The sequence below is a fragment of the Balaenoptera acutorostrata genome, chromosome 1 (assembly GCF_949987535.1).
Source record: "Balaenoptera acutorostrata chromosome 1, mBalAcu1.1, whole genome shotgun sequence".
Taxonomy (NCBI): Eukaryota; Metazoa; Chordata; class Mammalia; order Artiodactyla; family Balaenopteridae; genus Balaenoptera; species Balaenoptera acutorostrata.
Window position 1 is genome coordinate 6,465,884 of NC_080064.1, and position 25,835 is coordinate 6,491,718.

The 25,835-nt window shown below is 45.3% G+C and overlaps 1 protein-coding gene across 7 annotated transcripts in view; it reads right to left on the reverse strand.

Annotated features, from left to right (window-relative positions):
• The window catches only part of RERE (arginine-glutamic acid dipeptide repeats), a 419,003-nt gene that overhangs the window by 49,939 nt on the left and 343,229 nt on the right, over positions 1 to 25,835 (reverse strand). For all 7 annotated transcript variants that reach the window (XM_057531191.1, XM_057531176.1, XM_057531184.1 and 4 more), the window contains one exon: positions 10,987 to 11,067. In XM_057531191.1, the coding sequence (XP_057387174.1) occupies positions 10,987 to 11,067 (81 nt within the window). The remainder of the gene's footprint in view (positions 1 to 10,986; positions 11,068 to 25,835) is intronic.

The following is a 25,835-nucleotide window of genomic DNA, read 5'->3' on the forward strand; positions in this document are numbered from 1 at the left end:
TTTTACTGTATTATTCCGCCTAAACATGTGGTAGACGTAATATGGTACAGAGAAATACATGGACTTTTCTCCTGAGTCACCTGATAGGGAACTAAGATCCCACAAGCCACGCTGTGCGCCACCCACAACCCCCCAAAAAAGCTTTGTCTTGCTTTTTATCCCACTCTCTGCAGAATGTGTACAGAGTTTACCCAGTTCACTTGCTGCTTGCTTTACTCTGCTGCTGGCCATGTATACAGATTCACCGGGCCGATTTCCTTCTGAATTCAGTTATGCCACAAATCCAGATTCTCCCTCCCAAACTTAAACACCTCTCTCGACAACTTAAAGCCGCAAACCTCTGACTCATTCAATGTACCTCATTAACACATTTCCCAAGCAAAGCATTTGTGGGAAAATGAACCAGGTTCTGATCTTAGGAGGCGTGTGCCTAAATCAATAATCACCAAATCCCAGAGGCATTTGGTGTTTCCAATGTTTCCAATGAAACATTTGGTGTTTCTATGCTGTTTCCAGCCCTCTAAAATAATCAAACACATCAAAGTCACCATTTCTTGCCAACCTCAAGAAAAATCCAACTCCTGCACATGGGAACAAAAAGACAACGGCTCAGCTGAAAACACATAATCAAACATTATAGGAAAAACTTTAGCTTAATATTGTTCAGAACATCCCCAGTGGTGTTTCGCTCATACAGCAAAGACACAGAATAAAAATTCCAGACTGTTTTCAAGATAATAAAATAGCATATGATGGTGACTCACTAACTGACTAAAAGGAAAAAAAATCCATAAAGAGTCACAGGAACCTTGCAAAGATCTGGCAACACTGAACCTCCCCCACCTCACTTGGCTCTCACCTCCAGCAGACACACACACACACACGCGCACACACACACACACGCGCACACACACACACGCACACACTCCAGTGACCATTTTGAGGCTGCAATTGGCTAATGGCTTACTCTACTGCTTAAGACAATATTTTATTCTTGACTCGCTCAATAAACCTGCTAAGAAAAATAAACAATGGGTTTCAATCTTATAAATAATCTAGAAAACAGAATTGGTGTGCAAACAGTAGAGCTGATTTACTGCCCATGATGAACAGAACCGGAAAGTCCAATGTGCACAGTGAACCCCGAGTCACAGTCTTAATATCTGGGGACACGAGTTAACAAGGATTCCTGCCCACTACATGGTGTAAGGCCTGGGATGGCCAGGTTTCAACTGGTCCTTTAAAACGTTGAGTTTTAATCTTTTAAGACATATATACACACACAATGTATTTCTATCCCATCACACATGTGTGAATACACACACTTCATTTTTTTTTTAATTTTTTATTATTTATTTATTATTTTTATTTTTGGCTGTGTTGGGTCTTCGTTTCTGTGTGAGGGCTTTCTCCAGTTGCGGCGAGCGGGGGGCCACTCTTCATCGCGGTGCGCGGGCCTCTCATTATCGCGGCCTCTCTCGTTGCGGAGCACAGGCTCCAGACGCTCAGGCTCAGTAGTTGTGGCTCACGGGCCCAGTTGCTCCGCGGCATTGTGGGATCTTCCCAGACCAGGGCTCGAACCCGTGTCCCCTGCATTGGCAGGCAGATTCTCAACCACTGCGCCACCAGGGAAGCCCCACACTTCATTTTTAACAAATATTAAGTCAGGCCCTATTATAGGGCACTAAAGGTGATATAAAGAGGTATTAAAATAAGGTTCCTGCCCAGAACCTCATGTATGTATTCCATATACATACACAGATGCATGTAAATGTGCAGAACAGAAATGCATCAAAGAAAAAGGGAAGCAGAGTCTGCAGTCCAAGACTGAAACAAAATATTCATTTTTAAAGGGCAGAACAAAACACAATTCCGCTGTGAGAAGTTGGGCTCTTTGTGTAATGGCCACCAGTCCACAGAGAAAGAGGCTCGCGTGGCTTTCACAGACGCGCACCCCAAGCAGGACGCCTACACCTGAGCTCAGGATAGCCTCAGTGACTGCAACTCAGGCACCTTCCAGGGAAGAACACAAAGCCGCCCGCCCCTTCGCTAGACTGTGAGCTGCAGGAGGGTAAGCACCCTTTCACGCACCCCAGATACCCCACAGAGCACAGACCTTGGGTACCAAAGGTTCCCCAAAACAGTTCTCCCCAAACACTCCCAATTTTGCCCACTGCGAGGATGGTTTGGTCACCTCAAAGGCCAATTCCTGGGAATTATGATGCCACAATTTAGAGGATTCAGAAGAAGGATCTGAACAGAAGAATAATATCTCCAAAGTGGAAAAAATAACAAAGGCCGTTAACATTGAAACTTAATTTAAAAATTAAACATCTCAAAAAGAAAACTGAGCTTAATGGAATTCTGGTGTCCCAAGACAGGTTTCTCTGGCTTGCCTTTCCTATTTCCATAATACAATGAATGGCTTTCAAATTACACACAACAGAAAACATTTTTCATGGGGCGGGGTGTCCTTCCCACCATGGGTGAGCAGCTGTGAATGAGACCAAGGTGAATGCTTTGCTTCGTGTTTCAAAACAATACAATTAATTTTTATTCTTAATTTTTCCTAACTATTACTCAAGGGCATAAGTTCAAGTAAGATTAAAATGAACCAATTATTCAAGAATTATGACTTCAGATACATTTTGAAACTTATTTTTCATGTCAGTTTTTAACAGACTAGGTTTATTTTTTTAAAACATCAGCAAACTGGATTTTCAAAGTTAGGATGAGTTCACAGATCTCATTAAGGCTAAAAAAAAAATCTACTTACGAAATAAAATATGAGCTCCAAGTAAATAAACACACTGACTATAATCACAACTTGTAAGTCTTCTTAAAGACCATTTCAAACCTTCCATTTGCTTCTACTAGCTAATAAAATGAGTGAGTCTATTTAGGCTTAAAAGTCATAAATGTCTCCATCTTAAAAGTCACCAGGTAACGAAGATCCAGCCAAATCATAAGAAATATAGGTTAGCAAATGCCAACAGCAAATAAATAACTGATCCTTACAAGCAGCACTGTGTTCAATAACACTGAAGTCCAAGGTGTTTTTCATTTGAGTGCAGGTTCTACAAGTAATACATCGCATGTAATCAAAGCACACTCATGCCATTCCTACCAGTCCTAATACGTAGGATAAGACCAAGGACAGGCCTAAGATGTTTACACAAATATCCAAGGCCCTTGGTTTAAAAAGTCATCTAACTCTCTGGAAGTTTCAATATAATTTGTTTAACCTGATGCCACATAAAATTGATTCCAAAAAAGTTAAAAATAATTACTCTTTAAAAAAAATAGATAAATAAAAGTTTAAAAGTCATCACATTTTTAAAGACCTCCCTTCTCCCCCAACATCAGCAGCAAAAAAGTTTCTTACATGCAAATTTCTTAACTGTTTTACTTACACAAGGGAAATCAGCCACCCGCTCTCTCAGATGACCCTAGTCAAAACTGGACCACTGCCCAGTCAAACACCCATAGTTCAGACTCTCCGAATGAACAGATTCAAGGCTCTGCTCCATTTTAATGGGAAGGACTACAGGATCACAGCACTTGCTGCCAAAATGCAGGGCCCGCTTGTGTGGGTACTCGCGTCTGCCTTGAGCGGAAAACCCCAACCCGCCCTGCACCTCCCCCAGGGCCACGTTAGTGAGGGGAGACGTATGGCACTCGTCAGTCCTTGTGCCCACTTCTCGCCAGCCTCTCAAAGTACTTACATTCCTTCATGTACAGGGGTTCCAGTGAAAGAAACACTTACGAACACTGCAGGAGTAAATATGCAAACTTCACATTAATAAGCGCAGTTCATCCTTCAAATAAAAAGGTTTCTATTAGAAACTTCCGTAGGGTCTAGGCTAGCCTAACTCACATATTATGGCTGCATGTCCAAAGATAAAGAGGAAAACAGTTTTTGTGTTAAGTGAGACATCGGGAATTCCCTGGCAGTCCAGTGGTTAGGCTTCCACGCTTTCACTGCCGTTGGCCCGGGTTCGATCCCTGGTCGGGGAACTAAGATCCCACAAGCTGCATGGTGCGGCCAAAAAAAAAATAAAAGGAAATATGACATGAGTTACAATTGTGTTTCTAGGACAAAATGGAAGACGGCAAGAGGGAAGCCATATTGGGAAATTCTATTATTGATCATGAAAATAAGCCCAGATACTTTTCTATATGTTTGAAATACTCTGTAACCCTTTGAAAAGCAAATCAAGCCATATTTAATAGTGAAACAATTTACAGCTTTAACAGAATGAAAACCACATTATTTTAAGAATGAATGTGACATATAGGATTAAGAATCTGCAAGTCTTCATCGTTGTAAACAGCAGGGCTTCCTGAACTTTACTCTGCATTCCAATCACCTGGGGAGCTTATTAAAATGCAGATTCTGCTTCAATAGGAATGGACAGGAGGCTGAGAGGCTGCAATTTTAACAAGCTCCAGGTGATGACGATAATGCTGGTCTGAGGACCACACTGAGAGCGGTGAGGATACACAGCATTTGCAGTCGAGGTCTCTGGCTTACAATCAAGTATGTTATGTGGCTGTAGCACATTTGTGTCCTCAGTAGTATCAACCGATTCAGGAAGTCCACACTTTGTTATGTAACATGAGATTAAGCATTAATGAGGCTAGAAAGTTTGCTTATCTAAGGTTATAACCTGAAGTTAAATAAAGCTTCATGCTGAACGCTAGTATTAAATGCTAGAGTCATTTTTAACCTCTTAATATTAACAGAATCCCAACTACTCAGTCTCTTATTTTTTAAGTATTTTTAAAAATTTATTTAGTTTTATTTTTGACTGGCAAACATGGCAGGCCTGCAAATGGCTCATCTTCCCTGCTGCCATGCCAGCTCCCTGTGGGGCACAGGTGGCACCTTGCTTCTCCTTATAGACATCCCACCATTACAGTGCTCAGTGGTATACAAAGTTTTCTAAAATTGAACCATATGGCATGTTTAACTAGCTCTGAAAATGGGAATATTTATTTTATTATTCATTGGGTCTTCGCTGTCACGCACGGGCTTTCTCTGGTTGCGGCAAGCGGGGGCTACTCTTCGTTGCGGTGCGCGGGCTTCTCGTTGTGGTGGTTTCTCTTGTTGCGGAGCACGGGCTCAGGCGCACAGGCTTCAGTAGTTGTGGCACGTGGGCTCAGTAGTTGTGGCTCATGGGCTCTAGCTCTAGAGTGCAGGTTCAGTAGTTGTGGCGCACGGGCTTAGTTGCTCTGCGGCATGTGGGATCTTCCTGGCCCAGAGCTCGAACCCGTGTCCCCTGCATTGGCAGGCAATCGGATTCTTAACCACCGTGCCACCAGGGGAGTCCCTGATTACTCGATCTTAAAGCCCTTTCTCAATAGTGGTTATTCTTTGATGGGGGAACATGCTTTCTGCAAAAGATATTTTGCCTGAAGAAACGAACAACTAACATTCAGTAGTTATGCATATACTTAATAGAATTCGTTCCCAGAAATGTGGCTGAGAAAGGTGGCTGATTTTCATGTTATTTCTCAAAATTTTAAATCTCCAATACTTTTCATCCTATCACCCAAGGTTAAAAAAGCTCAAAAATTCAAAAACAGCTGCCCCTTGGTCCCATTCAAAAAAACAAAAACAAACAAACAAAAAAATAGTGACACGTTTTCAACAGAGAAAGTTAAGAAAAAAGACTTCCATTCCCACAAATCACTTGCGATCCCCACTTTCTGTCCTGCTATAGACTGAGTTATTAAGAACCTCCTTTCTGGTCTCCCTCTCGCTGGCGCTGTTCAAGAATGCTCACCTCCCATGCTCTCACCTCTCTTCTCAAAAGACTTCAATGGGTCCCCAAACGCACTCTTTGGAGAGAGTGCAAGGTCCCCCCAAGTCTACCTCCGAGCCATAAGCTTGGCCTAAATCTCACTGCATCAGCTCGTGCAGCCTCCTCTCCGACCGCACTCATGGACTTGCTGGGCACGTTTTGCAATTTCCTGTCTCCATGCCTTTGCTCGTGATATTTCCTACAGCTGGAAAGTCGCTTTTCTTCCACCCTCCCAACCATGGCCTGTATCCTTCCTTCCTTCGAAGCTCAGTTCAAACACCACATCCTCCAATTAGCCTTCCAGAAACCCCCAGGCTCTGTGCTCACTCTGTGGGACCCGGACTTCTACCAGGGCCCTAAGCACAAACTGCCAAACATGGCAGGCCTGCAAATGTCTCATCTTCCCTGCTGCAATGCCAGCTCCCTGCGGGGCACGGGTGGCACCTTGCTTCTCTTTATAGGCATCCCACCATTACAGCGCTCAGTGGTATACAAAATTTTCTAAAATTGAACCGTATGGCATGTTTAACTAGCTCTGAAAATGGATTTCTGGCATAGTAAATATTAATGCACCAGTAACTGGGTTTACAAATAACACGAGCTTCATCTCTGTTGGGCTAGGTATTCAAAAATAAAACTAAGAGATGAGAAAGATGGTCAAGAGTGTGTGCCTGTTCCCCTGCTCCATCCAGGGGCTAATAATCCTCTAGGGGCACCTCTTCTCCCTATCAAGTCGGGGTGGATCAAATTGTCTTCTCACTAAGGTTAGTTGCTGCTGAGACAGGTCACTAAGTAAGTGCTCCCTGTCTACGATGCAATGCTGGCTGAATTTGTCCAAGCACCAGCAGATAGAGCTTTACACAAAGGCCAGCCAGGATTCAAGGGACAACCACCCCAGTGTCAGACACGGAAAAGTCTTTGGTTCAAACAACAAAGGGATGTTCTCAGCATGAAAGAAGATACTATATGTCACTGTCACCTGAGTAATCATCTCATGTTTTTGAAGAAAACTACAATGTGTAAAAATCAAATGAAAAATTATTTTCGGAACACCTATGATTTTGTATTATTTGTACCATGGATTCCCCTCCTGGTAATTAAGATTCAACACTATTAGGTCTCCTGTGTTTTCAGGCATTACCTTAGCATCAAAGGTCATGTGATTCATCAAGCCAAAGATTACGCGGCAGTGCTTAAAGCAGAACCCAAGAAGCCTCATTCCCCATCATTTTCTCAGAAGCTCAGCTACCGGGCACTCACTGTGATTTATACAAATGTACTAATACCCAAGATTCTGATGTGGTTTAGGCCAAAGAGTGTCTCGAGAGAGAAGAAGCATACAGCCAAGGGGAACCTGAGATGCTTAGCAAAAATTCTTTACCGTATTTTACTACTAATTATACACCTTATAAGCATATTGCGGGAGGCAAATAGTTCTAGAGGAAGGGAGAACAGGGAGAAAGATAATCAACTATAGGATATTTGCATGACTGTGATACTAAACTATCTGACTTGCAGTTATTCTCTTGGGTAACATGAGGTTAACATGTAATACCCACTCAACTAAACCTCTATCAACAGTTGGTTTTCCACAATCACAGCCGCTATTCCCACTTCAGTGGGCAGCAGTGTTCAGAGAAAAGCCAGATTTAGCTCCTGAGTGATAAACAGCAGAAACCAAAAGAGCTGGGAGAGCTGTCCACGTCCGTGCCTACCAGGAAGCTCTGAATGTGCATCGGCCCCGAGTGGCCTGGTAAGCGTGGAAGTCTCCTCAACAAAGCTTCAAGACAGAGGAATTCCATCTTTTAGACTAGGCAGTGCCCTCCACCCACTCTGTTTTTCAATTAAATGGGTTTTCTGCAAGACAGATTAATGAAAAACAGGTAATTTCTTTTTACATAGGTTCAATATGTTTACAAGCAGAATATAATTCTGTACTTTTCATAGCATTTAGCTACTTTACATAGTATTTGGGGTAGATAAGAAGAACAATCATTTTCAAGTGTTTTTATGCACTCTTTATATAGAGGGTATCTCCTTTAAATTCTCAAAACAATTCTGGGGGGGGGGGGGGGGAGGGAGACCCAAGTGGGAGGGGGTATGTGTATACATGTAGCTGATTCACTCTGTTCTACAACAGAAACTAACACAACATTGTAAAGAATTATACTCCAATAAAAAAATTAAATTAAATTTAAAAATTAAAAAAAAATTCTAAGGGGCAGAAGGATCACCCCATTGTACAGAGTCAGACATTAAAGGACAGGAAGCTGAATAATCCGCTTAAGGCCCTATGGCAGGTAAAATGGCAGAGGAGAGAAGAACCATCACTTTGGTCTCAGGCACAGCGACAGCCAAAGATGTACAAACATTTTATAAAGATTCTAACACCTATAAAATTCTCATGCAAAGACACACCATTTTAGAGAAAATAACTTCCTAGACCTTGTCAGGATCTGACCTGACCTTCCCAATGAACAGCTCAAAGAAGACTGCCCAGTTAAAAGAGATCATCAAGTACTATAGTTACTGGTAAGGCCAAGAATAGAACACAGGTCTGCTGACCCCGCGCCCATGCCCAATCAGGCGTGTTCTTTTGGATGCTGACACCCTTCTGAAGTTTCAAGTTGGTTGAGAATAGCAAAGAAATGAGTTAATAATTCCGGTAAATAGAAGACAATATGGAAAGTATCTAGGTTAGCGGGATTTGCTATATATATATATGTGTGTATATATATATATGTATATATATATACACACATACACTCACACACACACACACACACACACACATATATGTATTTTTAAAAGGCATGACCATATGAAGATTTCTACCTAGGAAGTTTTGAACCAAGAACACTGGTACCTTCAAATTTTCTCATCTTCTGCAACAAAAACGAAAAATAACCTTTGCCCTCCCCTCTGCATGACTTGTGAATGATTAGCCTGGCCATGTTGATAACTAAGGAAAATATGAGTGCCGCTCCCAGCTGACTAGAATACTTAAGATTTATCCTACTACCAACCTCCTCCAATTCCATGCAAAAGACAGCAGGACGCTAGGAATAGTCAGCCAATGTTCAGCCCTAATAAATTCTCCGGTGCTGCAAACAACTCTCCCCTCAGCTCCGATGACTGTGCCCTGAGGAAGAGGCTGGAAACAGGAAGACTGCTGGGTGCCGGAGGAGATGGGAGGATCGGAGCCACATGGCTGGGAAACAGGGACTGCAGAGAAGTGATGGGGAAGCGTCTCAGGAAAGAGGCGCCTGGAAAAGACCCGAGAACCTGCTCAAAAGGTTGCTGCACTGAGGACTTCTGTGTGGCAAAAAAAGAGGCTACTACTGAGTCAGACATCATCAATAAGAATAAGCGACAACCAAGAGCAAGGGGAAAAACAGATGAGAAGACCATTCCCTAGGCTAAAGGTTATTCAGATCCCTTTTCACAGGGGAGATAAAATGCAAAGTGTCTGGCACTTCCAAATGTTAGACACCAGATTTTAGATTCAATGCTTAATCTTGCTATTAAGTTTACTTTTTAAAAGAGAAAGATAAAATAATCGTAGAGGGATATCTTGTATCAAATTCTTCATGGTTTGCAACTTTTAGCAGAGCACAGGGAGAGAGAAAATTGAGTTGAGAGGTTATAATCTGGCCCCTCACATCAGCTGAAATCTACTCAATGATCTCTCTCATTTTCACTCCAATTGGGCCAAACCAAAATTCCTATACTTTACAGGGTAAAGCCTTTTTAGTTTTTACTTCAAATAACTGAAATCCTCAGAAAACGTAAGAAGTATTTCTTTCATTGCTCCACATTAAATACCTCTTACCACTCTGTTCTGGAAAGAGCAAAAAGTAACTTGATTATATAGACTGATAATATATTTTAGTTTAATGCCCATAAACAAGCTTTTTTTTTCAACTATCCTCAAAATGACCCATCTCAGCATATTTAGATGTATAATAAATACTGAAAATTTAATCTAATTATGATTGATTAATGCAAACCACCAATTTATATGAGGCTATACTTGAAATCTCAGAACGCTTCTCCCCTATTATGAGGTCTGTTTATAAGGTGCTGTACAGAAAACGTGTCCAGAAACAGTTGGCTTAAAAAAAAAAAAAAAAACCTGAATAAAAGAACCAAAATTGAATAAGAGGAAATCAATAAACAATACCCAATACCCAATTAGAAAACCAAAACCAAAACCAACCCACCAGCTTTTGTCATGGGTATTCTTCATGGATATTCTCCTCCATCCACTCCCAAAAGCTGGGGTGGGGGAAGCAGCACTCAATGTCGAAATATTCGCCTCCCATCCCCAAGTCCTGAAGTGCACTTCTGTAGTACTTGGGCCATAGGCACTGGGAAGTGGCTGGCCTACTCCATCCCCCCGTCTCCCCTATTCCTCGGCCTAGCCGCAAGGAGGACTCTCCCCACCCTCCTCCAATACCACCTGTAGGAAACCACAGGCACATTCAGGTAAGACTGAATGAATCTCCTGCTAGCATTCTCTTTACATAACTTCACTCCCAAGCCTCCTTAGCAAACCCGCCTACCCCAAGTTTAGAAAGAGCACTCATCAGACCTGATTCTCAGCTTTGTGAAATACCAAAGGAATTTTTAAAAGCCTCATTTCAAGCAACTTACAGGGATCCTTGTGCATCTGTCCAATAAAAAGTGCAAACTTTTAGGGCTGGAAAATTAGGTACAACTACTCTTCAAAACATAGCAACATTAAAAAATAAAAGTCCCCAGAGAATTTAAAGTACATTGAGCTACAAACCTCTTAGCTCTATTGTTTGTTGATGACTTTTGTCAATAACCAAATCCAAACTAACAATAAATGACATTTTCTATTTCAGCCACTGTATTTAAAATTAGGTGTTAACTCCCCAACACCCCAGACTCCCCGCCCCTCCCCACCCCCGCCAAACCTCTGTTGCCAAAGACTCTTCTGTTCTGAAATCCACTTTCTTGGTGATAAGCATAACCAGTCACTTTACCATCTAGAATCCTGAGCTAAAACTAAAAGTGAAGGAAGTAAAAATGAAGACTCCTAGAGGCCAGCACAACACAGAGTTAAAGGAAACCATTTCACAAGATCAAGTGCGGAGAAGCAGCAGGAGCCAAGAGGAAAAAATCAAGTTACATAAAGTCCAATTGTACTCACTGTTTCCTTATTGGGAAGCAGCTCCTTTCGAATTCTGAAGAAGTTCTTGCCGTACTGCCTGAGCCCCTTAACGAAGCGTTTCTGTGATAAAAAGAAACAACAAATGGGATGTAAAAGCCAAAAACAACACAGGATGTCAGCAAAGATCTCTGCAATCAGCAGAATAACAACCCCAAAGAAGTCCGAGCTAGGGAACGTCGACACGGCTGGGGGAATATTTCAGCAGCACAGCCGGGACCCCCGCCCAGACAGCCTCCGTCAGATCCCCAGTCCCGCACTCGGACAGGCTGAGGAAGACGTCCCGTGTCTGAGGCAAGCAGCCGTCTGTGCCTTCGCTGCCTCCGGTCTCTGCATCGGTCCACGGAGGTATAAACAACACATACGCTCCGTGCTTCCATCAATAAAACAGCACAACTGGTCCCCACCTGAGAACGAAGCTTCCCAAAGTGCCGAGCAGAAGGGGGGAACGGGACCAAAGCTGGAGACTTTTCTCCAGAAGGGCACCCTGGAGGCTTCAAAGGCCTTTCGTTAGTCCGGGGAATTCACCAGGACGGCAGCAGCACCGCGGCAGCCCACCGGGCCCGAACCCCGGCCGTCCTGCCTGCCCCGCCACGCCGGCCGCAAGAGCCGCCCGGGGGCACCAGGCACCCAAACACCAGCACCCCTCCTCCTTCCCGGCCCCTCCCCGCCCCCGTTCCCTCGGCAGCCCGGGGACTTTCACTTTGTCCCACTCCTCCCGGGCAGCCCCTCCCCGCCGCAGCAGGGCCACTGCCGGCCCCCCGGCCCCCACCTCGGCCCGCGAAGCCGGGTCCCGCGCGGCCGACCGCCGGCAGCCACAGGTACGCGGGGCCGCCGCGGGCCGCACTCAGGGTCCGGGCGGCGGGAGGCCGCGCCTGTCACTCGGCTCGCGCTCGGGCTCGGGCTCCGGCTCCACAAAGCGCAGGGCGGAGGCGACCGGGCGGCTCGGCGTGTGACCGCCGCGGGGCCGCGCGGCGCGGGGCGCGGGGCTGGGGCAGCCGCCGCCGCCGCCGCCGCCGCCGCCGCCAGGGGAGGAGGCCGGAGCGGCGCGCCGAGCCCAGCGCGGCCGCGGGCGGCTGCAAAAGGCGGCCTGGATCGCCGCGCCGCCCGCCGGCCCGGCTCCGGCCCCCGCCCCGAGGCTCCGAGCGGGACCCCGGCGCCGCTACCTCGGTTTCCTCCTTCCGAACAGCGGGAGTCGACCCGGGCGGCGGAGCACGGAAACTTCCTCCCCGCCGCGGCGGGCGCGAGCAGAGGGCGCCCGCGGGTCTGGCTCCGGGCTGGGGCCCTCCCCGGGCCGCTCCGTCTCCGGGCCTCCCCCCGGGCGGGCAGAGTCAGCAGCGCACGCCCGCCGCCCCCGGGCTGCGAAGCGGGGGGGCTGGCCCCGACGACCCCCGAGGTCCCTCCGGCCCGGGATTGTGGGCGGCCGCTCCCGCCCGGCCCAGGCCTCAGCCGGCACCTCGCCGGGCGCCGTTTCACAACTAAATCACCGCGGAAGCTTCCCAGCCAATAAATCACCTGCCCACCGGGAGGGGAGTCCCTCCCACTCCCCGCGGTTGAGACCAGCCGGGCGAATTCAGTGAAGAGCCAGACTTGGCCGGGAAGACCGATCTGCAACCTCCTACTCCATTCCTGGAGGCTCTGCATTTTCAGATTTCACCCCTTTCTAAGATATGACTCATCGCTGTCAGTTTTCAACATAATTCGTATAGTTCAAAAGGAAAAATCTGGCAAGGCACAAGAAAGAAGCAAGCTCTGCTCTAGTCTGAAGCAGAGTGACCCTCGTTACCTGAAAAAAGTATCATTTATATGCTCAGCACGCACCCCGGGCTGCGTGCAGAGCATCTCCACATCTCCACCGGGATGTGGAGAGGAACGAGACTGCCCTGCCCTCAAGGAGCAGGCCAGGCCTGGCAAACAGGTAAACAGATCAATCTCTGGGCCCCAACGAAAAGCAGCAGAGGAACAAAAGGCGGGAGGTGGGGTCAGGAGGAGGAAGCAACTTAACTCTGCTGCCGTCTTAGGGGAGAGACAAGGAGGAGCATGAGCTGCCAGGTGGGCTCCAGCAGGGCGCCAGGCAGAGGGCTCAGCCAGGAAGGGCACACAGATCATCCTGGGAACTGCGAGGAGGACAGGGTGTGCGGAGTGGAGTCCCAGCAGGTAAGACTGAGGAGGGGGGAGAAGGTCAGGTTGCAAAGAGCCTTCCAGGCCAGGCTGAAGAGTTCTGCTCCTAGCTGAAGGCCAGCGGAGAAGTGTAAGCAAGAGCGTTCCATGAAAAGACGGCACAGAGACTGCTCTGGTGGCAGTGTGGCCCTCGGCGTGCCTTAGGGACAGACCGGCTGCAATGCAGTTAAAGAGGCTGCAGAGGGAGCCCAGCTGTGAGATGAGGATGACCGGAGCTCAACCTCGGCCTTCAGAATTAATGCTTCTTACTCTACTCTTTAAGAAGTTAAGTATTTAGTGAGCACCTAACACTGGGAGGAATTTTTAAAATAACAACAGAAAAGGTAGCCATGGACCTTTATTAAAACGGATTCATTTTTAGCAGGTAAGATAAATGTGTGTGAGGTGATTACAGAACAATCTGAGACTTAGGTCGGCCAAGCAGGAAGCAGTAAACGCAGCTCACCAGTGCTGCAAGGGAGCCGAGAAGCGGGATGGACTGTTGTTCAGAAAGCCTTCACGGAGGCAGATGGCGAAGAGCAGACAGCATTTGCAGGTGTGGAGGGGTGGGAAGGCCCTCCAGCAAAGACAGAGGCAGGGAATAGGAAGTGGTAATCAGACAGGGAGAGCGTACACAAAGCTGAGGTGGGCTCTGGCGTGAGTCAGATGGTGGAATGGCAGGGCCATGCGTGTGTGAGGACACGCAGCAGGTTCACTGGGAGAGGCTGGCCCAGTGAAGGAGCATCTGAGAAAGGCTGAATCTGGAGGAAGCAGGATAATGTGGGAGAGTTCCGCAAACTGAGTTCAGACCCTGATTCTTCCACTTGTTATAATCCTCTGAACAGCACCTAGTCAACAAATAGTTATAAGTACCTACTATATGCCAGGAGCCTCAAAGTCCTCACAACCTAGAAGGAAGTACTGCTATTATCTCCATTTTACCGACAAGGAAGCTGAGGCACCGTGGGTTAAGTAACCAGACCAAGGTCACCCAACTCCTCAGCGGTAAAGGCAGAATTCAAACCCGGGCTCCAAAATCCATGCCCTGCAGCACTACTGCCACAGTCTCGGTGAAGTGGGCTACGCGTCTACAGAGGTAAGCAATTTCAGTCATGGTCCCATGATCTGCAACTCTGCCCTTTCCATCTGCCCCATCAAATCAAATCAACTCTTCAGTATTCTTCCTAAGAAAGGTCTTTCAGTGCCTTCCTTTCCCGCTCATTCCAGCAGTAGTCCCAGGCCAAACCCTTACCCTTCTTTCCTACTAGCTAGCCTACTAACCCACCTCTCCCATCCAGCCATTTACAAGCCTCTGCTGAGGAATTTTTCAAAACCACGGATTTCATCAGGAGTCGTACACCATCTTGCCCCCAGGCCCTACCTAAGAGTAGCTCTTTGACCTCTTCAGGGTGGTGTTTAACCCTTAGCCCTGCATTCAAGGGGCACAAGGATACTGTCCTGGCCTACCTTTCCAAACAGGTGTCCAGTAATGCCAACTGGCCCGAGCTCCCACCTCTGTCTGAACGTCCGACTCTGGGGCACCTTCAATACTTCTCTCCAGAGCCTATGTCCAGTTCACCTCAAACTCAAGCTCAAATCCCTCCCACTCCAAAGTGAGACCTCCCTGACCGTCCCCATCCCCATTCACTTCACATTTATTTATTTGTAAAAGGCCTCATGTATGCATAGTGTCTATGAGCTCTGAAAAGACAGGAATTGTATCTTATACCACCTTGCCTCCCTATAGCATTAGGCAGCTGGAGCTCCCAAGTCTGTGATACACAGATGAAACAAACCATGAGATGACAAGAGCCTGGGCTAGGGTGGTCACAGTGGAAATAGACTGTTAAATGCCAAAGGGTCCATTTTGAACTTTGATAACAAAGTTGATCTTTTTGGCTCCATGACACCAAACTCTGCTGATTTTTCTCGTATCACCTGGTGGCTTAATTCTCTCCTCAACCTCTGAGTCTCCCCAAGGCTTTGTTCTAGGTTTTCTGCTCTCCAAACTCCCTCCCAATATGATTTCCACTGCTCCCATGGCTCTAAATACCATCCAAGATTCTCACTACTATTTCTAAGGCTAAATCTATGGTCCAAGCCCATTGGGAACACTTGTCTCATAGACATTTCAAACTAACTACTTCCAGAAATATGGATCTGACATCTGATGGTGAACACAGACCACTGCTGTCAGTGTATATCAATGACTATGCTATCAAGTGCAAAGCACCACTGGCCCCACTTTTTTAAAAAAAGGAAGTAAAAGCTTCATGTGGCCTGTACTGTTATTTCTCTATGGAAAGCCACAAGGCCTCAAACTGGCAAAACATCTGCTTCTCAGAGACCAGCCTTTACCTTGTGGTTTACCAGAAATGTAGAGTAGCCTTTAAAATCGAAACAAAGCCAACCCACTCAGAGTGGTCAATGATTAGAATAGGTCAGTATGTTAAATAGGTTACTGAGGCTGTAGTCTCCGTTCCCTCTATTCATTCATCTCTCTGCAAATGAAGACCCTGAAGTTTTTTTAAGACTTTAATTTCATAATTAACACTATCGACTCACAGACAGACAGGTACTGGAAGCTTCTAAACGAAAGTTCACAGACGCGGTCTGTTTCTTAATAGCATTCTAGCAGTTGAGCTGAAATTCAGCATTTCCAGTGCTGAGATTCAAGGCCTCATGAATTATGTCTCTGTCCATTAGCTGTTCTGTCCCTGACGGTGTATAGACGTTAGACTGCTAAGATGCCAAGGGTGCAGGAGAAAGAAGACTGCTCATTTCCGAGGCGGGAGCTGTGGCTGGGTCACTGCTCCAAGTGCCAGGCAGCCCTGCTTCTTACACTCCACAGGCTTGCCGTCCGGCCACTCTCAGATCCACGAGCTGAGGTTCTCCAGGTGTTGGCACTGGTTTCTCTGGTGCTCTTTGTTTTCAATCAACCTGTGTGTTTCTTGGGAGCACAAGACAAGTCCTCTTCTATTTCTCAATCCTCATAGCCAGATGAGACCCAAATATACACACAGATTTATTAATGGCAAGGAGACTGTGCCTTGCTTTGTTTTACAACTTAGTCTGTGATTGCGCTCCAATTTTGATTTTATCTATTGAAATATATTTTGACATACAACATTGTGTTACAAGGTACACAACATGTTAATCTGATACGTTTATACACCGTAATATGATTGCCATTGTAGTGATAATCATGTTACGTAATTACTCCCCAGTTTTTAGACACATTGCTATAGTTTTCTGTTATTGAGCTGAAACTTCATATCACCATCAGAAGTTACCTACTTATAAGTTCCTGGTAGAGAACATTTAATTCTTGGCTTTTAAAAAAGTGAGTTACCTGGACACAGTACTTGCTGTTAAATTTGGGTCTGAGTAGAATCTGGAGAGCTCTATTTCTCATTTTCGGTAGAGTGGAAAGAATATGAGATTCAAACGCAGAAGTCCTAGGATCTGGTCTGCTCCTCTGTTCTACAGAGTAATTCTGACACGGCCATTTAGACACAGCCACTTTTGAAATGGGAGATACGTAATAGGGATAAACATAATGGGGTCAAAATGCGATAACGTTCTCTCTTATGATAAAGTAACAAGTTCAAAAGTTCCGCTCAAAAAAAAAAAAAAAAAAAAAAAAAAAAAGTTCCGCTCATTGTTGCTGAGCCTGCCCCAGCTCAGAGCCTCCCAAGCCCTGTGCCCATGGGCGATGACGGCCTCACTGGCTGCCCAGACACTGACTGTCTCCCACGGGGGTGGGGGGAAGGGGTGGACCCGGGCTGGCCTGGGGCAAGCAGCTTCACTGTTACGTGTCAGGGTGAGAGAAAGGTAGGGAGACACCACCTATTCAACAACAAAAGCAGCCAGCACTGAGTAGTGCTCCTATGGCAGGCACTCTCTTAAGGGCTCTACGCGAACTGACTCACTGAAGCACCACAATAACCTTACGAGGCAGGGGCTACTAATGTCTCCATTTTACAGATGGGAAAACTAACCACGTGTCACCAAATCCTTGAACAGGGTGGGAGGGTCAAGACTGACAAACGTAAACAGTCGGGGAACTTCAGGGATGGGGTGAAGGCTCAGAATGGAGTTGAGGAGAGTGTGTGGATCGGGGCTGTGATGGGCACCTGCTGCCTGCGTTTGCATTTCAAGATGTTAAGTGTTTCCCAAAGGTCTACGAATGGACAAATACAGGCTATATTCTCGAAACTTAATTTATTCTTGTCTCGGTTTGTTCATCTTTTAAACTGACCATAAAATACCTGCCCTACATATCTCAAAAAAGATTACTCTTAATATCAAATTGGATTGCACACAGAGGAGTACTGGGTAGATGAGGCCAAAGAATAAGATGCGCTTATCTCCCTCGTGCGCACGTGAAACTCCCAGCGCGGCTCATCTCAAGTGCTGGATCTGACCTGTGTCTACAGCAGAGGAGAGGAGCCAGGGGAGAGGGGCAATGCTGCAAAAATGGCTAAAAGATAACTCTGCATTAACCCCTGGCTGAGAGCTTTCAAAATTAACTCCCTCTGGTGAATTTTAACTAGTGTATCACAGTCAGAAACTCACCAGGACTTCTGAAAAGCGACTCTTGCTCAGTCCTCTTACGTAACTGTTTGGGAAACACTGTAGGTACTAAACTGAGTCCCGCTGTGAAAATGGCTCCTGCTGCTCTACCCTGTTTTCCGCACAAAATTTTATGTTAATGACTTGCTGCTTCTCAGGCGACTGAAGAGCAGGCAGATCTGCAAGTAAGCAAACCACAGTTGCCCCCAGTGGAGAGACAAAAGCGTAAGCCCACAAGCCAGGCAGAGAGTAAGAGGAGTGGTCCACGGGTCTTCTGAAGGTGTAGAGAAGCAGCAGCAGCAGCAGCAGCAGCAAACTGAAGCCGTTGCCTAAATGTGGGCCCATGTTAATGAGGGGTAGGGAGAAAAAAGAGAAGACTGATGCCAAGCAGAAGAAATAAAAGCCTTTCCAAACATCTGTATTCCAGGACGCCTACCTGTTCATTCAACAGTGGCTCTCACTGAGCAACCACCAGATGAGAACCTATTGCATTTCATCCATATAATCCTGTCTGTTACAGATTCCCATCACCCCATATCTAAAACACGCTTCTGGCTGGAGGTACACTATTGATACTGCTTTGAAAAGTATCATTTGGGTTTTGATTTTAAATATTTAACATATCAACGAAAGGGTGACCCAAGTAAAGCATGACGTTTTCAATAAACAGCAGCAGAAGCAGTGTGTCTGAGAGGAGACAGGCCAGCAAGCCATGGTGGGCATCTCCAAGATTTCTGGTATGTTGCTCCTAATTTGTTGTTGACTCTACTTTGTAAGTACACGTTGAATTTACTAGCAGTATTCCAGAATAACTAGTTAATAGTTAAGTTCCATTCAACTAGTTATAGTTTAAAAATAGCAAATAGGATCACAATTTAAAATAATAACCACATTTTTACTGATGGTTCTCAAGTCTCTCTGAGACCTGACATTTTCCCTAGCTCAGACCTGTCCTACGCTTTCTATCCAGAGTAACATCTTCCATTGTCTCAGGACATCACAATCTCAACATGGATACTGGTGGGTCCCAGACCTCATCCTCCTCAAGGCTCCTCAATACACTCTCCAACATTGGTGTCACTGGGTCCATGCTACAGGTGGAGAATCTGGAAGTTTAGGTAGATTAAATATCCTGCCCCAGTCCATAGCTAATCAGGAAGGGTGGAGAAGTAGAGAGATGAGATATCGAAATAGGATTAATTGCTTGGAATCTAGGTGCAGAAAACGTTCTCTTGTATCTATATATATCAGAGGAATTAAAGGGTATTATCTGTCTTAAAAAAAACAAAACAGAAAACCTCTAAAGGAAATTTTATGTATAAACATATACACACTTGCTCTTTGAAGCAAAAGTGCCAGAGAGTGTATGCTGTATGTCCATGTTAAAATTTTTCCCACAAAAAAGCTTGGCTTGGAGTGCATGGCTCTGCCACTAAATAATGACACCCTTGTATAGGTCACTAGGCCTCCTCCGGGCTTCCGTGTGCGCATGTGTAAGAGGAGTGGCAGGCTTTCTCTCATCTATCCGTAAAGCCTCAACAGTGGATGCCTAGTTCTCCATCACTGGGACCTGCAGTCAGGCAGGTGGCCTCTCTCCTACACAGAGACAGGAGGATGGCTAAACTCTTTCCAAGAAGAGACCCTGTTAATGCATGATATGTTTTATCAACTGTCTTACCTGGAAATGCAGAAGATCAGTCTAAGATACCTTTAACATTAAATAAATCCTAGGTTTTGCAAAAAAGACCCGTTTCCCCACCTCATCCCCAAAGATTTGATGGTCCTCAGAACAGAAGCCCAAATACAAACCTGTCCGTTTCTAAGAGAAGTCCTCTCTAGGGTCAAATACAGCAGATTTCAAATATTCAGCTGTCATGGAGGAATAATACCAAAGAGTTCTTTTTCCTGGTTCCTTTCCTTTCCAATCTTCCAAAGGCCAAAGAGTATGAGAATGAGAATTGGGGGAGGTAGTTCTAATATGATCCTGCCCTGATTCTTCTACCTTCCTCAATTCACGAGCATTGTGACAACAGACAGCTCCTGGTCTCATCACCGTTTTATCCCCCCTGCCTCTGCCCACGCCCCCCCCCCCCGAAGAGTAGCTACAGAAACACAAAGGGTGACTCAAGTGCCAGGTCCTAAGGTGTTTGAGGCCAGCAAGAAGAGTCCAGCAGTCGTCCTACCCCCACAGCTGGCTCTGCTGACGTGCTCCAGAAATGTCTACAAAAGCTAGGCAGTCGTCAGCTCAACACTCACTCCCTGCCATGTCTGTAATAATAGTAGAATCCGAGAATATTAGAGTCAGAAGGAAGCTTTAGAACATCTAAGCTGGTCAAAGGTCTCACTTTACAGGCAAGGATCATACATTATTTAAAACAAAACAAACTGAAACACACATACCCACAAAAGCTTTGTATTTGTGACAGACTCTTATTTCCTACATGCTGCTCCTACAGTGTGACGAAGACACTCCACTGAGATGTGGGTCTCTGTTCCCTGCCCTGGAGCCTGGGTGGATCTCTGTAACTATCCTGACCAACAGGGCACAAGTGGCGCTGGTAGCTTGAGGCTGGGGCATGCATAAAAGGTAACACAGCTTCTGCTTGGCTCTCCCTCTCTGGACATGTGTCTTTGGAGCCCTGAGCCACCACATTAAGAGGTACGGTTATCCAGAAGTCACCATGCTGGGGAGACCACGTAGGGAGGCGGAGAGAGAGAGAGAGGCCTCAGGAGCTCCAGCTGTGCAGCCCCCCGCAATTTGAGTTTTCCTAGCCTGGACTCGCAAGTGAAGGAGCCTTCAAGACGACTCCAACCCCATCTACCATCCGCTGCAGCCTCATGAAAGCGCCCCAAGTCAGAATGCACAGCTGAGCCATTCCTAAATTCTTGTCCTGCAGAAACAGGATAATAAATGATCATTCTTGTTTTAAGTTGAGGTGATTTTTATTGTTGGGAGTAATTTGTTATGTGGCAGTAGGAAACCAATACAAGATTCATTACAAAAACCACTAAAACCTTTAACCTCAATGTTAGTCAACTATTAATTAAATCAACCAGTAAACCATCTTACAATTAGACTTCCTCAGACAATCCACAGGCCCTATCACTCTCTATAACCTTCCTCTGCTCTATGTTAACACTGAGCCCTTGTTGCCCTGACATGACATGACATGCTACGTATGGTACTGAGTACATGAGGGAATCCCCAGCACCTAGAACAGCCCCTGACACACAGAGCAGGTGACCACTATCACTGGCTGAATGAAAAAATGAATGTATCTGGGAGGTGAACTGGCTTGGCCTTCTTACAATGCTGTTTATTTCCCAGCCATTGGCCCTCCAGCTTGACTCAAGGTCTCCTGACCTATGCTCAGTGCTAAGTTTTTGACTCTCTAATTACTACCTACAGAATGATTCAACACCACCTTTCCTCTCCGTTCAAACATACAAGTCTCACTAGACACCACGCTAGTCCACTCCCTGATGCCGGCTCACCACCCAGAGTGAAGCCCACAATTTCCTTTTTCAACACACCTGTGCATAAAACCCTTCCCAGGTGGTCGCAAATATAAAAAAAAAGTCACTCCATTTTTCAAAGACCACATGCCCAACAGGAAAATGACCTTATGTTGGATGGTTTACACAGCAACTGTGCCCACTAGCAAAGGCCACTGAGCCATGCTATACATCTCCTGTCTATGTGACCCTCTGAGTCTAGATGATTATGCTGAGTAGCTGAAGTCCTTTCATTACTGCAGGCCTAACACAGCACTGCCGCGGGGTGAATATCGGAGCAGCACGCTTCAATGCACTTTCAAGTCAAATGACAACTGGCTAGTTAAGCAGCAGCATTAACAGACGTAGAAATACCGCCAGCTAAATACCTCTTGCCAATTATGGCTGCCCAGCTACACCCAAATTAAAAATAACCCAACACTAGTAATGAACCCAAACGGACATGAGGGGCGCCTTCTCTCCCTGCGATAGCACCGTAGTCCCCACGTAAATGTCCTTGGTCAAGTGGCTCATAATTAAGTCACTAAAAAGTTCACCTTCTTTAACAAAGTAGATCTTGGCACAGAAGGAAAAGGGAATAAACTGAAAAAGAAATGTGGCTTGCCTATAAGTTACAAGAGAACAAAGAAGTAGAACTCTTTAGTGGGAGGCCTTTTGCAAAAATTATAATGAAAGGTGTTTAGATCAATGGCTGCCCAATAAAAACTGAATGTGAGCCACAAATGTGAGCCAAGTAGGGAACTTTCATTTTCTAGTAGCCATATTTTAAAAAGAGGTAAAACGAACATTAGTAACACATTAATATATCCAAAATATTATCATTTCGATGTGTAATCAATATAGAAATGATTAATGAACTATTTTACATTCCCTTTTCCTACTCAGTCTGTGAAACTCAGCGTCCGTTTTACACTAACAGCACACCTCAGCTCGGGCTAGCACATTTCAGGGGCTCAGTGGCCACAGGTGGCCAGTGGTTACCACAGTGGAGAGCACAGGTTTAGGATGATCCCTGCTCCTTTTTGATAAAACATTAAAACATCTAAAGCACTAGAAGTTTTCTAGTAGGGAAGTAAGATAAATACATTGTTAGAATATTGGACAATGATATCATACAGTCCTAAATGAAATAAAATCATATAGGCCTGTTATTTCAAATTAAGTGAAACGTGTCTTCCAGAAGAACTCAGTCTAGAAGTTGTTATGATCCACTCCTGCCCCACTTCCTAAACAGGGAAAACTGAGGCCCTGTCCAGCTCCAGGGCCATAGAAGCGGCTCCTGGGCTGTTTCCCTTTCATGACAACATGACAAGGGCTAGGGCTCCTTATTTAACTTTGGTCACTTTAAATGCTCTCCAAAATGAGAGGAAAATCAAGTATCCCTTTAGGAAATGCAGGGGGCTGGAGGGGGAAGAGAAGTGTATTTCAACTACAAAAGGCAAAACTGGGTCACAAGGCAGATCCTGGTCTAACTGGCGGTCACTATTTTCTTTCTATGACAGGCACCCTTCTGGTCCCATACTACCTCCAAGCAGGATGTCTATCACAAGAGAGTCTGTCAAGGGAGGGTCCCACATCAGGGGCTGTTAATGGGCCCCACCTCGAGGCTGCTCTGCTGGCTTTTGTTTGGAACAACGGTGCTCCCATGATACCTCACTCTTGCTGAAAGTACTGGTATTAAGGGAGTGTGAACACAGCTGTGTGTAAATTACACACACAAACCGATTCGATCTGTATATTTATAAGGAATACAAACATACTAATAGTGCATTTACATACCCAGTTGGATACATTGGGCTGCATGCAGAGTGGAGTTTGAGTTCCAAAGTATTTCCTTAAAATCTTACAAAAACAAATGCTTAGGGAATGCTTAACCTGCTGAGTCAGGCTGAGGCTCTTCTGTGCCCTCCCCCCATGCAGACTGCCCTCACCACACCATACTGCCTCCCCCCGCCCCCGCCCCCGCCCCTGAATAGTCCTCATTTGCAATACTGGAGAAAGTATTTGAGACTCTATGAAGGAGAACCCTCAAAAAGAGCTTTAAAACTCACTTCTATAGCAAAAATTAATCAATGAGATAATTTTCACAGTTAAAAAGTTATAATTATAAATGAGGGGGCGGGGGCAAAGAAGGCAGAAGCATAGGGACTTCCCTGGTGGCACAGTGGTTAAGGCTCCGCACTCCCAATGCAGGGGGCCCAGGTTCCATCCCTGGTCAGGGAACTAGATCCCACATGCATGCCTCGCATGTCACAGCTAAGGAGCCTGCAAGCCGCAACTAAGGAGCACACCTGCTGCAACTAAGACCCAGCACAACCAAATAAATAAATTAATTAAATAAATATTTTAAAAAAGAAGGCGGCAGAAGCAGGAAGTGGGAAGAATCGGAAAGTTCAGAATTGACTTGTCCTACAATGACAGCTTTCCCTTGCCCACACCAATTCCACACACATATGAAGAGGAAGACCTACTTAAGCATCTGTTAACACAGCAGACAGTAATGCAGGGTCTTTGGAGTTTTCAGCTGATTTTGAAAAACAAGGAGAAGAGCAATCAGCATTTTATGCTTACTGCATTAAATCCAGAATATAGACACAGGCATTAGGAAAGCTGGGCTCTGGTTCTACGCCTGATTCTATCAAGGCTTCACAGATGACCCCTGGCAAGCCATGAACATTCCCTGGGCTGAGTTTCTCATGGTAAGATGACATCCCAAGTATCCTAATTTACCCAAAAAAGCACTAACTTTTAAAACGTTGGGTGTTGCAATAAAATAAAAGAAAGAGAAGGGTAATAATGAACTAAATAAAAATATTCTATACACATGTTGATAGACACAGAATAACAAGCTCACTCTAGGCCTTAATTTTATTCTTTAGAAGTTTTACAACAAAACCCTCCAACTGATACCCTTTCTTTTATTTTTTCTTGATATGGTTTGTATAAACTCCTAGCGAAAGAAAGAAAGAAAGAAAGGAAAGGAAAGAAAGAAAGAAAAAAAAAAAGGTCCATTTCTGAGGCTTGGGTTTACCATGCTTACAGTTCCACCAATAAATCATCTCCCAATCTGGGCTTGGAAAAGCACTGGCCACGGTTTGATTGCTCCAGCCCCAGGTTGCCAGGCAACCAACACAAGGGGGAAGTCTGAGAACTGCTGACAGATAGCCAAGTGGCTGAAACAACAGACTTCTCTCTGTCAAAAATGTGTTTCAGAGGGCCACTTCCCCACCTCTGCTCTCTGCTAAACACTACACGATTGTAAAATCAAAATCAAAAGGCCACTGTAATAAAAACACACTTCCTGCTCAATTACTAATTGTTAAAAAGCTGTGGGGAGGCCCAGATCACACAGTGTATGGCAACAGAAATGTGATACTGTAAATGAGATAAAGTCAGCAGCATGCAAGAAACCTGATCTAAATGCAGCTCTGTAGCTTCAAGTCAGGGGACCTGGTGCGTGGAGCAAATAAGCTGCCGAAGAAAGCACAGGGAAGAAAATAATGCATGTTGAGATGTTAAAGAAACAAAGCAAACAATAACTAAGAAGTCACAGGTTCACATTACTTAATAATAAAACCAAGAACATTCTCAATTGTTGTGAAACACAATCTGGAGATAATGAAAGTTTTCTCCCTCACATGGATTTCTTACAGCGGAATGGGGCCTGGTGCAGTATTTGCACATGCATATCCTCCCCTGTATTTTAAATCATCTCCAGGTTACTTATAATACCTAATACAATGTATCAATAACTGCTTTGTAAATAGTTGCCGATGTGCAGCAAATTCAAATTTTGCTTTTTGGAACTTTTTGGAATTCTTCCCCTCAATATTTTTTATCTACAGTTGGTTGAATCCACTGCTGCAGAACCTGAAGATGTGGAAAGCTGACTGTACCAGGTCCAAGACTGACAGTCTAATGTAACATGGGAAACATCTATGGGGCATGCCCAAGCCAGTAACAACACACCACAGTCCTACCAAAAGCTCTATGAGGTGTCCTTCCATGAAACCGCTTTATTGAAATTGTCATCTAGGACTCTTCGGAAACTAACTGTGGTACTTGGAAGAGGCCAGCACTCAGAACACAGTTCTTCATCTTTTTTGTGCCATGGAACTTTTTGGCAGTCTGGTAAAGCCTAACCTCTTCTAAAAATGGTTTTTAAATGCCAGAAATAAAGTGAGATTACAAAGGAAACCAGTTATATTGAAATCTAGTCATCAAAACATTAAAAAATGCAAATAAACGTACCTTATTTAATAACATATTAAACAAGCTCTCGTAGAAGATTTTGATTTTTGTCAGATTTTTGGGGGGCGGGGTGCTGTTTTGTTTTGTTTTGTTTTATAATATGAGCTCAGATTATAAACTCCTGGAGGGCAAGGACAGTAATTTATTCATCACTAAATCACCAAACAATGTGTGGCCTCGTTCCCTGCCCAAGGCTGACCAACTGAAGGCTCCCAGGCTAGCCCTCTCCACAAGGCCGGTTCAGATCCTTCGGGGGCCTTTCCCTGCACTTTCCCAGCGCCCGGAAGTGGGCCTGACAAGCAAGGTTTGTAGGCAGGTCCACAGTCTGC